At 41.4% G+C, this 17,804-nt stretch overlaps 1 protein-coding gene across 2 annotated transcripts in view; it reads left to right on the plus strand.

Moving 5' to 3' along the window:
- Positions 1–17,804, plus strand: part of CFAP47 (cilia and flagella associated protein 47) — a 1,062,207-nt gene that overhangs the window by 475,795 nt on the left and 568,608 nt on the right. For both annotated transcript variants that reach the window (XM_033947561.1, XM_033947559.1), the window contains exon 37: positions 9,859–9,971. In XM_033947561.1, the coding sequence (XP_033803452.1) occupies positions 9,859–9,971 (113 nt within the window). The remainder of the gene's footprint in view (positions 1–9,858; positions 9,972–17,804) is intronic.

Genomic DNA, 17,804 nt, shown 5'->3' on the forward strand with positions numbered 1-17,804 from the left:
TGGGTCACCAGGCCGCGCAGTGGTACAAAACATTATCTGGCTATTTAAATAAAAAACCAAGGACTGTACTTAGAGATATTTGGAGCATTGAGATTAAGCATCAAATTAATGCATCTCAATGACCACGTATTTGGTCTTGGAGGATAAGATGTACAATGTCTGCGTCTATGAGGCAAACATGGTTTTTCCTGTTGCATAGAGCACTCTGGACCCCTGTTCGCTTACAAAAATTGGATTGCTCTAAGTCTAATAGATGTTGGCATTGTCATCTTGAGGCTGGAACTCTAGATCATTTATTATTTTATTGTCCTTTTATTAATAATTTTTGGAAATTGATCTGGGGTCAAATAAATTGTATGTTAGAGAATCCTGTGGCCCTATCATATGACACAGTTTTGTTTGGAATGTCTATGAGGGCCAAAAGTCAAATTTCATCGAATAATAACAAACTGTTAATGATTTTAACAGGAGTTGCCATCCAACATATAACACATAACTGGAAAGACTATAGAGGATTGAATTATTGTTTCTGGTGGAGTTCGGTTTGTCAGGTGTATGAAATGGAAAAAACATTGGCAATCAAGAGAGGTTATTATAAGAAATTTAAAGAGGTGTGGAGACCATTAATTGAGTATTATAATAAATAAATAATTATATTTATCCCCATTAAATATATGTAGGGGGGAGGAGGGATGGGTGGGTTTTATGACATTATGAGGGGTAATATATGGAAAGGGAGGGAGGGGAGAAAGTTTATGGTATAAAATGAATGTAGAGTTTCAAGTGAAGAATGTATAGTATGACTTGAATTATTGTACACTTGTTTGCATAATGTAAAAACGAATAAAGATATTTAAAAAAAAAAAAAGATTTTGATTCTTCTCTTACTTTTAAGGATCAAATAAACTCTCTGGTGAAGAAATGTTTTTTCCGCTTACAAATGTTGAGGAAGGTCAGATCTCTTTTCCATCAACGTCATTTTTCTGTTCTGGTCCAATCTATTATATTATCCCGGTTAGATTATTGTAACGCCATTTATCTTGGCATCACTAAGAACTGCCTTCAAAGACTACAATTGATTCAGAATACCGCCGCAAAGAACAAATTCGACCATGTGACTCCTTTGCTTTTCTCTCCCCATTGGCTCCCGGTTTATTTTTGAATTCAGTTTAAGTGTTTATGTCTTGGTTTTAAGATTTGACATGGTATTTTTGCGCCTCTCGTTCCTCTGCTATGGAATGTTTCTAGATTTTTCCTTTGCGAGAGGCATTCGTCGATTTGAACTTTCTCTTCCTTCTAGGAAAGGAATTCAAGGAGTTAAGAATTTTAGCAGTTTAAATTTCCCCAACTATGGAATGAACTTCCCCTAATTTTGAGGCGTCCCAGTTACCTTCCAGCTCTTCCGTAAACTTCTAAAACCTTCTTTATTCGCTAAACATTTTGAAAACTCCTTTTACTAAGCTGCGATAGCGGTTTTAGCGCCTGCTGAATTGCCGCGTGCGCTAGACCTTAACGCCAGCATTGAGCTGGCGTTAGCTCTAGCCGCATAGCGCAGGTTTAGCGCGTGCTAAAATCCTGCGTGCGCTAAAAACGCTATCGCAGCTTAGTAAAAGGAGCCCTAAATCTCTTGCATTTCAGTTTACTTTATTTATTTAATTTATTGTTCATCGCGTCGAGCGTTGAAGGCCTGGTATATAAGGTTACGTTTTAGTTTCGTTTTCTGAGGCATTTTTGTGAATGAAAACAGAAAAGTCAGGTTTTTGTCTTGAAGAGCAAAATGTTTTCATGTTATATCTATTCTATCTATGTTGTAAATCGCTTAGATTTGCAGGATATAAGAATTTTTTAAATAATAATAATAATAAATTTATTTTTATATACTACCAAATCCATGATAGTTCGAGGCGGTTTACAACGAGAGGCGCTGGACAATCAGCGAAGGAGTTACAATTTAAAGTCGAAGAAGTTACAATGCAAAGTCATTGAAAATAAGGTACAGGTTGGAAGGAGTTTTTTTTTTTGTTTTGTTTTATAAATCTTTATTCATTTTCTTATGTTACAACAAGTGTTTTAAATATATTTATTATAAACTTGAATAAACACACTTGATTTACTCATGAATTAATATCAAATTTAACATTTTACATTCAAAATCAATATTTTATAAAATTATGATATTATGCAAGAGATTCAAAATTTATATAATTATTATTGAATATAATAATCCCCCCTCCCTCCCTCCCTATCAATAATACAGAATGAGAAATCTTTATTCATTTTCATATGTTCCATCCAGAAATATAAAATTCATACTAATATTTCAAAAATCTAAATTTATATCATTCTTAGTTTATATAATAATATCCCATCCCCTCCCCCCTCCCTTCTATACAGTAAACATGAATAAAATTTTTTAAATGCTATTCTTTCCATAGTTCATATTATATAATCAAGTGTTAATATACTATATAATATTTAGAAATATGATCCCCCTCATTTTCTTCAAATCAAATTCTATACATGGGAAAATTAATCATTCTTTACAATATTCAGTTAATGGTCTCCATATTTTTTGAAATTTACTTATATGTCCTTTTTGTGTTGGTTGGAAGGAGTGATACACTAGATTCATAGGTTACAGTCGGTTAAACAAATTCGTTTTTATTGATTTTCTAAAATTCAGGTAAGATGAGGAGTGGTTGATGATGTTAGCCAGCCAGTCGTTCCATTTACCAAGGAGAACAAATGAATTCTGCGTGTGGACCTAATGGAACTGTCCAGATTAAATTGAGAAACCAGATACATAGGGGCCAGGCCAAAAATTGATTTATAGCAAAGGCAAAAAAATGTCAACAAAACTCGTGCTTCCAAGGGCAGCCAGTAAAGGTTTTGATAGTAGGGACTGATGTGTTCCCATTTTCTCAACCCAAAAATCAGTCGAACCGCTGAATTTTGAATGTAAAACTAAATAAGCTGCCCCCATTCCATAAGGGGCTTGTTAAGGAATTCTGAATTATATTCTGTGTCTCTGCATTTATTTTGAAGTGTGGTGCAGTGGTTAGAGTATAGCCTGTACCCTGTGGCTGGGGGTAACTTTAAAGGCTCTTTTTACAAAGGTGACTTAGGGCCTTGCCACACGCGTTAGACCTTAACGCCAGCATTGAGCTGGCGTTAGTTCTAGAAGCGTAGCGCGGGTTTAGCATGCGCTAAAATCCTGCATGCGCTAAAAACACTAGCGCACTTTAGTAAAAGGAGCCCTAAATCCCATGCTCCGGGCCTTGTGACCTTGGGCAAGTCACTTAATCTCCACATTGCCCCAGGTACATTAGATGGATTGGGAGCCCGTCAGGACAGACAGGGTAAAATACTTGAGTAGCTGAATAAATTCATATGAACCCTTCTGAGCTCCCCTGGGAGAACAGCAAAGAAAACTGAATAAGTGCAAAGTGTCTGTCTCTGGTAACCAGAGCTGATCCTGTGATGTCACAATGCCTCATTCCACCAATAAGAGCCAACCTCATCAGTGATGTCACAATGGCTTCATTTTCCTAGACTTGGCTCACATTTGGTACATTTTGATTTCCAGAGTGGCTCAGCTACAGCCTCAGGATGTGAGTTCAAACTCACGCTGCTCCTTGTGACCCTGGGCAAGTCACTTAATCCCCCCATTGCCCCAGGTGCATTAGATGGATTGTGAGCCCATCAGGACAGATATAGACAAATGCTTAATACTTAAATACCTGAATAAATGCATGTAAACTGTTCTGAGCTCCCTTGGGAAAACATAATACTAAATAATAGTGTGAAGAGTTTCAGTTTCTGGTAACCAGAGCTGATCCTGTGATGTCACAATGCCTCATTCCACCAATAAGAACTAACCTCATCAGTGATGTCACAATGGCTTCATTTTCCTAGACTTTGCTCACTTTTGCTACATTTTGATTTCTAGAGTGACACAGTGGTCAAAGCTACAGCCTCAGCACCCTGAGGTTGTGGGTTCAAATCCCACCCTGCTCCTTGTGACCCTGGGCAAGCCACTTAATCCCCCCATTGCCCCAGGTGCGTTAGATGGATTGTGAGCCCATCAGGACAGATATAGACAAATGCTTGAGTACCTGAATGTAAACCACTTAGGCTATAAGTGCAATATAAATACTAAAAATAAAATAAATAAAATACCGCAGTGCCAATGTACTTGTGGCTATTGTATACCACATTTGGAGATTAATTTCCACTCTGTCTATGATCTTGTACAGAAAACCAGGCAACCCTTCAAAACAATAAACAGTTGCCAGAGTTCATTATGAAGTCATTTAAAGGGAGATCCTGTGCCAAAACATCGTTCCAAAAAAGACTGACTGCTTAATTTGAAAACTATTATTGTGTAGTCAAGGACTGCACAGAAATATTTTATAAACTAGTTGAAATGCTTCTATATGATACGTTAAAACGTCTAAATCAAACCACGTAATTAATCATTAACAACAAATGTTGTTCCTACTATTTTTCAAAATAACCCAGCAAATAGAATAGTATGATCTGAATCCCCAAATATGCTTGGACAGATTCAAAACACCTTCATCTATCTCTTAAAAGTACCAAGATCCTTGAACAGAAGCAATCTCCACTTACTAGGTCCTACATAAGATAATGCTGCCTTAGCAGTAACTGAATAATACAACCGAGCCTATGAAGGCGAAACCAGTTTGTATTCAGGTACTCAAATATTTCTCCCTAGTGGGCTCACAATTTATCTAATGTACCTGGAGTGTTAAGTGACAGCCCTAACCATTAGGCCACTCGTCTAATCAAAATCTGAGAAAAATAAGCATGAACAAAAACATGCAAAGTTTTGAAACCCAAGAACAATAATTTAAAATGCTCTGTAATAGATTAAGGGGGTTTCCCTCCCCCATGCAAATATTATACCCCCGGCAGCAGGAGATGCTAATCAAACGTGGAACTACAGGTTCCAGCATGCACTGGGCTGTGGAGCTCAGGCTGAGTCACAGGGGCGGGACTCACAGGAGAGAGGTATTTCTACCCAGGCTGGGTTTATTCTAGAGAGGTACCTGAGGGAGAAAGGAACTCTCAAGTTTTCCCTAGAGATAGGTGGAGGCAGGCCTTGGAAAAACAGACTGGTACCTGTATGTGCTTGGCTGAGGTAAGCCAAATTCTTTCTTTTTTGTGTGAGGCAAACAATAAAGCAAAGTGTTTTTGTTTCTGTGCAAAGTGTTTGTGTGTAAATTGCACCTAGCAAACTAGGCTGGCTTGCCAAACCAGACTAGTCTACCACATGCACTCTATAAGCAACCGGAAGCCACCTTTATAATCCAAGAACCCCCCCCAACACACACACATTGTGTTGGGAAAAAAGAATCCAGTATCAGCACATATCATACAGCAAACAGTGAGGATAACCAGAACTAGATGAACCAGGGTGGTGTATTGATGAATACAAAATCACTTCTGGCAAAAATATCTGACTTATTAGTTGTCTGTCATGAAGCATAAAAATCCTAACTACCGTACATCTATAAGTGGAGAAAATGCTTATTTGTGCATAAAATGAAGAACATGGCCATGTTTTGGGGTTAATGCCAGGCAAAAAGAAACCAACAATAACCAGTAAGGATGCAAAGCAAAAAACCAAAACCAAACTGTACAAGGTGCAGGAAAATGTACAAGGTGCAGGAATTTATTTAATAAAAGTCATAAAAACCTATATAGACAACATCAATGAAATAATTGTATCCAAAGACTGGTTCTTGTTATCATGCATACCGGACCCAACATGGTCTGTGTTTCGAAAAACACTTCTTCCTCAGGGGTCCAAGATGTTCAGTACGTAGCGTATCAGGAACCAAACGGAATAATTCATACAAAATTCAGTGCAGCGCTTCAGACAGGAGAGCTTTCCGCCTGTTTTGTTTGAGATTTTGTATGAGTCATTCGAGTTTCAAGTTTGATTTGAGTTTGATGAATCGCTTATTTAGTTTTACTAAGCGAGGTACAAAATTGATAAAAATATAAACATATATTTAGACATACAATTTAAAATTTAAATAATGGGTTAGACAAATAGACTTACAGACTGACTAATACACAAGGTATAAGAACATAAGAACATAAGAAGTTGCCTCCGCTGAGGCAGACCAGAGGTCCATCTCGCCTCGCTCCCGCGGTGGCCCATCAGTGGTCCCAGACTATCCCTATAACCTACCTCTACTCCTATCTGTACCCCTCAATTCCTTTATCCTCTAGGAACCTATCCAAACCTATCTTTCTCCTGAAGGGATCCTCGACCACAAGAGGTCATCCGCTCAAACTCAGGGGAGGGAAGTTTCGTAGAGATGCCAGGAAGTACTTCTTCACGGAGAGAGTGATTGAGCATTGGAACAAGCTTCCAATGCAGGTGATAGAGGCACACAGCGTCCCAGACTTCAAGAACAAATGGGATACCTATGTAGGATCCCTACGAGGGTCAGCCAAAGGATAGGATCACTAGGGTATAGACTTGAAAGAGCGGGTCAGTAGAATGGCATTCTTACAATTCTACTTAAATGGGACATTAGACTTAAAAGGGAGGGTCGATGGTGTGGGCAGACTTGATGGGCTGTAGCCCTTATCTGCCGTCATCTTTCTATGTTTCTATGTTTCTAACCTTCTTTGAAGCCTTGTAACATGCTCCAGCCTATCACAGGGAAAAAGAACTACAATTCAGTGTTTTAAAGTACAGAGGAGAACCATACATGGAGAGAACAATAGGGAGGAAAAAGTGCAATCAAAGAAGAAAACTAATATAAAGTTTAAACATAATTTAAAGATTAAAAGCATCTTTAAAAAGAAAACTCTTTAAGTTAATTTTAAAACGGCTCGTCATTTTCCTCTCTTAAATGTTGAGGCATGGCGTTCCAAAGCTGTGGTGCCATTACTGAAAACATATCATGGCGTCATGTTCCAAGAACTTTCAAAGAGGGTCTACTATAAGCTTTTGATTAGTAGACCGGAGAGAACGCGAAGTGCTATAAGGGATAAGTAATTTATCAATGAATTGAGGTTCATTAGTGGAAAGGATTTTGAATACTAAAAGTAAAATTTTGAAGGTAATACGATGGTTAATTGGAAGCCAGAGAGATTTAATCAGAAAAGGTATTACATGATCTCATTTTTTACCATTGTGGATGAGTTTAACGACAGTGTCCTGAAGGCGCTTTTTTTCTTTTTGTGTAATACTTATCAATAAAGAGTTACAGTAATCGAGTTTTGCAATAATTAAAGAGTGGATTAATATATTTAGCGATTTTGGCTCCAGAAACTTGGAAATTGAATGAATCATTTGCAACCTATTTGGTTCCTGATACTCTACGTACTGAACATCTTGGACCCCTGAAGAAGAAGTGTTTTTCGAAACACAGACCGTATTGGGTCCGGTACGCATGATAACAAGAACCAGTCTTTGAATACAATTATTTCATCGATGTTGTCTATATAGGTTTTTATGACTTTTATTGAATAAATTCCTGCACCTTGTACATTTTTCTGCAGTTTGGTTTTGGTTTCTTGGGGTTAATGCCTGCATCAGTGTCAAAAATATTTGAGCTCCAATGGAATAGCAGAAAACAAACCCTCTTCAAGCATTGACCCGACACATGACTGTGCTGAGTCTTTGATCTTCATTTGATGCATGAATGAGCCCTTTCTCCAATTTATGGATGTACAGTTAGTATTTCTTATTTTGTGACAGACATCTAATAAAGCAGATTCTTTACTAGAAGTGCCTTCGGGGTGGGAAGTGATGGAGCAGCCTAATGTTTAGTGCAGTGGCCTGGGAACCAGGGGAACTGGGTTCAGCTTCCACGGCAGCTCCCTGTGATTCTGGACTAGTCACCTAACCCTCCATTTTCCCAGGTACATTAGATAGATTGTGAGCCCACTGGGGCAGACAGGGAAAAATGCTTCAGGGCCTGAATAAATTCATGTAAACTGTTCTGAGCTCAAATCCTATCTCCTTTCCCTTGTGCTCACACACCTTTCTCAGGAACAGAGGTATTTTCTTGTCCCTAGGGCAGTGTATTGCAAATTGTATGCCACCCCAGATGCCAGGTGTGTCACAAGGTGCTGGGGAGGCGGAGAGGCACATCCTGTAGGCAGTCAGCCGGTGTCATCGCGTCTTCCCTTCCAGCACCCCCCCACTGGTGGCTCAGGAACCTGTCTGGAGGGCCTTCACAAATGCACGGATGTCGATGTGATGATATCATAAATGCTCGCCACATCATCACATCGACGACCGCGCACTTTCAGATGCCTCGAGCTGCAGCCGCCATGGCTTGGCAAAGTTTGCAAGATACTGCCCTAGAGGGCTCACCATCTAGGTTTGTACCCAAGGCAGTGGAGGAGTAAATGACTTGCCAAAATCACAGGGAGCTCCCTGGTTGTCAACCAGCTAATCCACTACTACTACTACTATTTATTATTTCTATAGCGCTAACAGATCCACGCAGCGCTGTACAATAAACACTCAAGAGACGATCCCTGCTCGAAAGAGCTTACACACAGGACAAAAGGTGAATCTATTCCTATTGCTCAGGTAGGGGACTATAGAGGGATTGACACATCTACATCTCTTATAATAAAACCCTAAGCGGCGCATGCGCACTCCTACCTGCGTGTTCTGTATGTCTGCGGCAGGCAGGAGAGTGCATGTGCGCTTACAACGGGCCCACACTCGAGCGCTGTAGCCGACTCAGGAGCCGCACCTGTTCAATTTATTAAGAGCGGCGGCAGCTCCACAGATACTGGAGGGGGAGGGACATACCGCTTCTCCTGCACATACCGGCAGAAACCTCCCTCCAGCGTTGGCATCATCAGTGACGCGACAGAGGGACTCAACGGCAGGAGAAAGCCGCGAAGCAGCCTGTTTAGCGTGCTGCGGCTGCCAACACAGGAGGGAGGTTTGTTATTAAGGTCATCTCGCTGGGAGGGTCGCAAGGGAGGGAGAGATAGCAGAGTCAGCGGAGGTTGGGCTGGGAGGGGAGAGAAGCGTCTCGTTCGGGTGCTTCAGGCCTGGCTTCTTCGGGCAGCAACAGCATTCACAATTCGCTGCTGTTGCCGGCTTCAGGCCTTCCTCTCTGGTGGTCCTGCCTACTTCCTGTTTTTATGAAGACAGGACCGCCAGAGAGGAAGACCTGAAGCCGGCAACAGCAATGAATTGTGAATGCTGCTACTGCTGCCCGATGAAATTCAAGGAGGAAACGGAGCAGAGGGGGAGAGAATGGCTTGGAGGGAAGAAGAGATGGCAGGGCATGGAAGGAAGGAGGAAGGTATGCCAAACCAAGGGAAAAGGAAGGAGGAGATGCCATATGGAACAGAGAGGGCAGACACTGGATGGAAAGAGAAGAGAGGGCAGTGAATGGAAGGGGCAAGACAGAGGGTGAACAGTAGATGGAAGAGGTAGAGAGTGGGACACAGACACTAAATGGAAGTGTGGAGGACAGGGGGAGCAGACCTTGGAAGGAAGTGGGGAGGAGAAAGAAAAAAGGGCACATGCAGGATTGAGGGAAGAGGATAGAGTTAGAAATAAAGATAGACAGACAGGGGACCAGGGAGAGACACAGACAGAAAGAATGACAGCGTCCAAGGAGAGAGAGACAAATAAAAAAAAAACCCCAGACAGTCGGACATCTACTCTAGCACCCGTTAATGTAACGGGCTAAAACACTAGTGGGTAAATAATTATCCAACTGTTGGGCAGTGTTGCAGGGGAAAGATGAAGAAGAACGAAGAGCCACTAGAGCTGGCCCATAAATTTGTTTTTTCAATAAAGCTGAGTTAATCTTTCTTGTATCAATTTGATAGGTGCAGGTGAAAAATCCAGGTCCTAAATCCTTGGTTTATAATGCCAGAATTCTAGGACGTAATGCAGAAGACTTCTCAGTGTGTGCAGGGAACACTTTGACCATCCGTCCAAGGTAAGTAACCACCTTTCTATTTTCATTGGTCATTATACCCATGTGCACAGTAAATATGAGTTCTAGGTTCTATTTGTACAGCAATCCTTTCATTTAGAAATGCATCTGAGAACTGTGCTGCTAAAACATTTTAATTTTAACACAGTGGTGATTATTTCTTTATTCCATTTTCTCTACCGTTCTCCCAAGGGAGCTCAGAACAGTTTACATGATTTTATTCAGGTACTCAAGCATTTTTCCCTCTCACACTCTATCTAATGTACCTGGGGCAATGGGGGGATTAAGTGACTTGCCCAAGGTCACAAGGAGCAGTGTGGATTTGAACCCACAACCTCAGGGTGCTGAGGCTGTAGCTTTAACCACTGAGCCACTCTAGAAATCAAAATGTAGTAAAAGTGAGCCAAGTCTAGGACAGTGAAGCCATTGTGACATCACTGATGAGGTTGGCTCTTATTGGCGGAATGAGGCATTGTGACATCACAAGATCAGCTCTGGTTACGAGACAGACATTTTTCACTTATTCAATTTTCTTTGCTGTTCTCCCAGGGGAGCTCAGAACGGTTTACATGAATTTATTCGGGTACTTAAGCAGTTTTTCCTGTCTCTCCCGGCGGGCTCCCAATCTATCTAATGTACCTGGGGCAATGGGGGGGGATTAAGTGACTTGCCCAGGATCACAAGAAGCAGCATAGATTTGAACCCACAACCTCAGGGTGCCGAGGCTGTAGCTTTAACCACTGTGTTTTTTGTTCTTTCCTTTTGCATTCGTTTGGTTTGTGGAGGTTTTTATTTCATTTTGTTAATGTGTGAACTGGTAGAACAAAGGCTCCTATGCCTTTGGACCACACAGAAGGGGGAGATGTGGGGAAACTTGGATGATGTGGTGGATAAGACAAGACCTTGGTGACATGATTGATTGGAGGGAAATTATATCAGTTTTTCTTAAGCTTGGTTTACAAAATATTTTCAATGAAAGCCTTAACCTTCATCTGTGCTCCCTCTGAGTTCTCTGCATTCTGAAAAGTTTATTGGTTTTTATTTTTATAGCTTTGTTCTTTGTAGGTCCTTGCGGTATGCACAGATTCTTGACATTGTAAATCGCCTTGATCCTTTATAGGCATTGAGCGATCCACAATCCTAGATTAGATTAGATCTGTTTAGGGGCAATACACTAAGAGGGCCATTTTCAATAGGACATCTAAGTCCAAATTTGGATGTTTCTCACAAGACGTCCAAAGTCGAAAGTGGAGAAACGTCCATTTTTGAAAAGGATTTCCAAATATATATATTTTTAAAATCACCTGTTTGGATGTCTTGGCTGCCAAAACACCCAGACCACCAGGACATGTACCTTTATTCACCATTTTCGACCACAACCATAACATAAATCTTTATTAATTTTATAATTCACAAACAAGTGCACAGTAAATATCAAACAATTAGAATACAATATCACTTGAAAATCTACCATATCATGCAACAAAAAGATATAGCCCCACCCCCTCCCACTTCCATATACAACAAAAAATATACCACATGATTATAATATCTTAACATTCATATATATTATTAATAGAAATCCAACCCCCCCCCCCCAATCCACATGTAAGAATTAAAATTGGGAAAAGTGTAAATTATTCATTATAATAATTTAAAAATGGCCCCCACACATCCTTAAATTTATTATAGTAATCTTTATTTATATACCGCGAAAGCCTTTCGGTTTGAGGAAGTTTACATGGAAAATGGCTGAGGAGAACCTGCCCACGTTAAAAATGTTCAAATCAGCACCATTTAGCCATGGGAGTGGCCACCATTCTAATGGGTTGGGCACATAGACGAGAGTGCTGCTGTGAACGTCACATAAAGTGTGTCATATACCCCTTATAACTGAAGGTGAGCGCTTCTAAACTCCCCCAAAACCTACTATACCCACCTGTCTACCACCCCAATAGCCCTTATGTCTGTAGGTGGCACCTAGTATAGTAGGGTTTTGATGGGCTCATAGATGTGGTTAGAGTGCCTTATGGGTCTGGCTCTTCCTAACTATGGTTCATTAGCCCACTCACCTGGCTACAGGTGTGATGTTCTACTAGGATTTCCTATACCAGATACTGTTGTTCCAGTGAAAGGTATGTACTGTTTCACTTAGATTTTTGTGGGGTGGGAGGGGGGGCAGTGACCACTGGGGGAGTGTGGGGGATCATTACTTAATTCAAAATCTATAGTATACATAATCAACTATATCTAGGTGCTGACCTCAGAGCTTACTCCTTTATAAGCCAGTAATCCCATAACCAACTATACAAAAAAATGTAAAAATAAAAGAAGTGGAGAAAAAGACCTCAGTTGAGCTTCAGGGGTCAGAAAAATTCCACTTCTTGTTCATGGCTTTATAAAAATCTAATATTATCATTGCAGAAGATCTCAATAGTCTTAAAGATTTATTATTGTAGTTGAATTTATCCATAAAGGGAAAGAGATGCAGTTCATTATACAGTTGGTTTAATGATGGCTGGCTTTAAGGAGAAGATGCAAGGTGTTCAGCCACCACCACCAAAACTGAATCCAGTGAGCAATTCAGGGAATTTCAAGTTATTATGGTTTGATATACCGCTTTAATACCAAAGCAATTTACAATATAAAACAATTTTAAAACAAACAAAAATAATGAAAAACTAGGGAAAGGACATATATTTGTGAATTTGAATTGTCATGATATGGTACAGGAGGAAAAAAGGGGAGGGTTTACAATTGAGGGAAGCAAATACTTAGCTGTGTCCCTGGGAAATCACCATTTCTAATCTAATCTAATCTTTGTTGTTTTTTTTAATACCGATTCATCCCAACAGGAGGGCTCGACTCAGTTAACAAAATACAGCAGACCCTCAATATTCACGGGGTTAGGAGCAGAGCCGGCCCGTTAATATTGAAATATCGCGGATAACTTTCAGGGCCAGCTCTGACCCACTCCCGTGTCTCGGACCTTCCCCAGACCTTACCTGGTGGTCTAGCAGTGACGCGGGGCAGGAGCAATCTTCCTACACTCCTGCCTTGTGCAAAGCCGTCATCCAAATGGCTGCCGTGAGTTCCCATTGCCATAGTCCAACTGAGATAAAATAATGGCCTGAATCAAAACTGCAAAATGTTGCTGAAAAAAAAAGATGACATAAGAACATAAGAATTGCCGCTGCTGGGTCAGACCAGTGGTCCATCATGCCCAGCAGTCCGCTCACGCGGTGGCCCTCCGCTCAAAGATCAGTGCTCTAACTGCGCACATTCTTGTTCAGCAGGAACTTGTCTAACTTTGTCTTGAATCCCTGAAGGGTGTTTTCCCCTATGACAGACTCTGGAAGAGCGTTCCAGTTTTCCAACACTCTCTGGGTGAAGAAGAACTTCCTTCCATTTGTATGGAATCGATCCCCTTTTAACTTTAGAAAGTGCCCTCTCGTTCTCTCTACCTTGGAGAGGGTGAACAACCTGTCTTTATCTACCAAGTCTATTCCCTTCATTATCTTGAATGTTTCGATCATGTCCCCTCTCAATCTCCTCTGTTCGAGGGAGAAGAGGCCCATTTTCTCTAATCTCTCACTGTATGGCAACTCCTCCAGTCCCTTAACCTTCTTAGTCGCTCTTCTCTGGACCCTTTTGAGTAATACCGTGTCCTTCTTCATGTACGGTGACCAGTGCTAGACGCAGTACTCCAGGTGAGGGTGCACCATGGTGTACTCTTCTAAGCATCTTTAAACTGAAAAAGCATTTTTTAGTAACATGATTAATTTGATTAGATAACGAGAGTAAAGAATCCAGAATAAAACCCAGAATTCTAGATGAAAAATCAATTTGCATACTCATCCACAATTTTGGCTTCTATATTTGGACACACAGCAATCATCCGACAGGGAATCCCCAGTTCGCTGAAAGCCGCATACCGGGCTTATGCCCCATTTTATTATTTGCTTCATCACTTCACAATCCAATACAACTATCCAACATGACATGGAGGCACTCAAGGGCAAATTCTATAAGAAGCGTCCAAAGGTTAGGCGCCTAATAGGCCCTGTTCAACACGATTCAAGTAAAATTGGGTGCTCTTTAATGAATCACGCTGAGCGGAACCTATTTTGGAGGCACCCAAGAAATAGGCCAGCTCTAGGCACAACTAAAAGTTAGGCGCTTAAGCACGCTTAAGAGCAGGGATTCTGCAACAAGGCACCTAACATGTAGCTATGCCCACGCCCAACATGTATAGCTCCTATTTTTTTGAAGGCCGCCTAAATTTTTAGAGGCGCCTTGTTACAGAATCATGCTTTCTTGGTAGGCGCCTATGTTTCAATCAGTGCTGATTAAAAAGCTTAATTGAGCTTGTTATTCAGTTTAGATAGGCGCCCATCTAGTTGGGCGCCTCCGAAATAGGTGCCTGACTTTAGGCGCTGGTTACAGAATTTGGGCCTGATTGCTTCCAGGCTCCACCTCTCTTCATAGCAACCACCAATCAACAGTCTTCATGTCACACCTCTCATCTTAATCATTACCAATCCTCATCAACCAAACTTTCAAACAGAATGTCAAAATACCCCACAAAATGACCACTCTCACCTCAAATTCATACCTTTCTGTTGTACCAGGTCCAATTCAAAGATCCACTTCTGCTCTCGCTGTCTCAAAAACTGCTGCCAATTTCCTCTTTGCACCGATCGTCGAAAAATTTGCGGCTGTACTCACTCGAGGAATGTAGGGAGAGAGGAGACATGATCGAGACGTTTAAGTATATTACCGGCCGTATCGAGATGGAAGAAGAGATTCTCTTTCTCAAAGGACCCTCAACCACAAGAGGGCATCCGCTCAAACTCAGGGGCGGGAAATTTCATGGCGACACCAGGAAATATTTCTTCACCGAGAGAGTGGTTGATCCTTGGAACGAGCTCCCGGTGCAGGTGATCGAGGCAAACAGCGTGCAAGAATTTAAGAGCAAATGGGATGCCTATGTGGGATCCCTTAGAGGGTCAGTAGAGTGGGCAGACCTGATGGGCTATGGCCCTTATCTGCCGTCATCTTCTATGTTTCTATCGCTCTAAAATTATGCATTTTAGCGATGCAAAATTATGTTAATATTGTAGACAATAAGACACATCTAGCCTCCATGTACTTAAGCAAGTGCGATGTTCCAAAGTACGTGAGGTCTGACCAACACAGAGCAAAGGACATGTACACTAGATTAAATAAATCAACCCACATAACTGACAATTCGTGCTTCACTTTAAAGGATAAGATTAATGTGTAATAGGATGTTCAGATTCCCACATCTCACTCATTATTGGACAAGTTTCAAGTTTATTAGGTTTTTATATACCGCCTATCAAGGTTATCTAAGCGGTTTTACAATCAGGTACTCAAGCATTTTCCCTATCTGTCCCGGTGGGCTCACAATCTATCTAATGTACCTGGGACTATGGAGGATTAAGTGACTTGCCCAGGATCACAAGGAGCAGCGCTGGATTTGAACCCACAACCCCAAACACCAAACACCAACCACATTTCCGGTGTCCTAAATCCATATACTTTTATATCACTTCTTCTGTTTGCAATTGACTATGGCTCAGCCAATCTCCCAAATTTTTATGCTGCTCAAATGAAAAAATCGTTTTCCCATCCTCCAAACAAGGGCGCGCTTTTAACAAAGTGAAATGAAGGCAGATCGCTCGTTGAATCTGTCCTGATAAGAACATAAGAACATAAGAAATGCCTCTACTGGGTCAGACCTGAGGTCCATCGTGCCCAGCAGTCCGCTCACGCGGTGGCCCAACAGGTCTAGGACCTGTGCAGTAATCCTCTATCTATACCCCTCTATTCCCTTTTCCAGCAGAAAGTTGTCCAATTCCCTCTTGAACCCCAGTACCGTACTCTGCCCTATCACGCCCTCTGGAAGCGCATTCCAGGTGTCCACCACACGCTGGGTAAAGAAGAACTTCCTAGCATTTGTTCTGAATCTGTCCCCTTTCAACTTTTCTGAATGCCCTCTTGTTCTTTTATTTTTTGAAAGTTTGAAGAATCTGCCCCTCTCTACTCTCTCTATGCCCTTCATGATCTTGTAAGTCTCTATCATTTCCCCTCTAAGTCTTCTCTTCTCCAGGGAAAAAAGTCCCAGTTTTTCCAATCTCTCATAACCAATCTCTGATAACCTAGGGCTCCTTTTACAAAGGTGCGCTAGCGTTTTTAGTGCACGCAAGCCAAAAAACTACCGCCTGCTCAAGAGGAGGCAGTAGCGGCTAGCGTCCGCGGCATTTTAGCGTGTGCTATTCCACGCGTTAAGGCCCTAACGCACATTCGTAAAAGGAGCCCCTAGTGTACTTAGACACAAAATGTTAAACCACTTAAGTTTGTCTCTTTTCTTGATACTATAACAGTTGTTCCCCGGTATTATAAGAGGCTCGTTTACATGCTTTAGACACAATGGATGATGGATAACCCTGTTCAACTGTTGATCAGTACCATAAATTCTTCAGTACCTCAAAAACTGTGCAAATGGAATATTTGTTTTCAAAAGATAAAGATGCATGGTAGAAAAAGATAATGAAGAATTCCTATTTGTCTTATTGGAAAACACAGTGGTCTCAAAAATTCCCCTGATAATTTCTACTGAGACATCCAAAAACGTAATAGTCTTATGGTGAAATTGAGCTTCAAACTGTATCCTTGGGTGAAACGAATTCATATACGCTGCAAACCATTGAAACTCCTTGGAGGATCCCCTGAACAAACAAAACCTACAGGTCCTCTTCTATCAAACTGCAATAGCAATTTTTAGCACGGGGAACTGCGCTGAATGGCCCGCACTGCTCCCGATGCTCATAGGAACTCAGTGAGCGTCGGGAGCAGCACGGGCCATTCAGTGCGGCTCTCTGCGCTAAAAACTGCTAGCACAGTTTGATAGAAGAGGCCCATAGCCTATGAAGAGGACCCAACAAATAACATACCTAACAAAAGCAGGAATTATAAATCCACTTCTCCTCAAAAGCAGCTATTGTTGCTAATAGTTCTTCCCAAACATAAAATAATTTTGATTCATGGAAATATGACTCAGTTTCACACACACACACAAAAAATCAGTAAAAATCAAATATGGATGAGAACATAAGACTTGCCGCTGCTGGGTCAGACCGGTGGTCTATTGTGCCCAGCAGTTCGCTCATGCGGCGGCCCTTAGGTCAAAGACCAGTGCCCTATTTGAGTCTAGTCTATTTGAGGACACTGATCCAAATATTACTCGACAACTATCAAAGCTTCTTGTTGAGGGCTCGAGGTATACAAAGCTGTGACATCTGTTGACTGGTGTCTAAATACACGAGGTTATCGAGACAGATTCAATGAGTGACCCACGCTTGTTTGGCTGAAATGGCTTGTAGGTGGGCTCCTACCCAGCGAAACAACTGGGCTTCCAGTTTCAAGGGAACACTCTTGGTGCCTCCCTGTCTGTTGACATAGGTCACCACTGTTGCATTGTCCGAGAACACCCTGACCGCTTTGTGGAGTGGTAAACCCTTGGTCAGCATCTCTGCCTGGAATCACCAGCACGAACTGTGACGTGATTGAGCTGCTGACCTTTACTCTGGATATTCAAAGGTGACGACCCTAGCATTGAATATCTGGGATCACCCCTGGCTGCCTCCAGTGGTTCAGTATCGGGCCCTTTGTCGTTATTATTATTAAGAAGAATCTAAGTGACTATTAAGATTGGCCAGGATACAAAGCTTAGATAAACGAAATGCAGCATCTATTAGTATAGCTGTTGTCAGACCTGGGGTTGCAGGAGAAGGATAATACACTAAGAAA

Source organism: Geotrypetes seraphini, chromosome 6, assembly GCF_902459505.1.
Source record: "Geotrypetes seraphini chromosome 6, aGeoSer1.1, whole genome shotgun sequence".
Classification (NCBI taxonomy): Eukaryota; Metazoa; Chordata; class Amphibia; order Gymnophiona; family Dermophiidae; genus Geotrypetes; species Geotrypetes seraphini.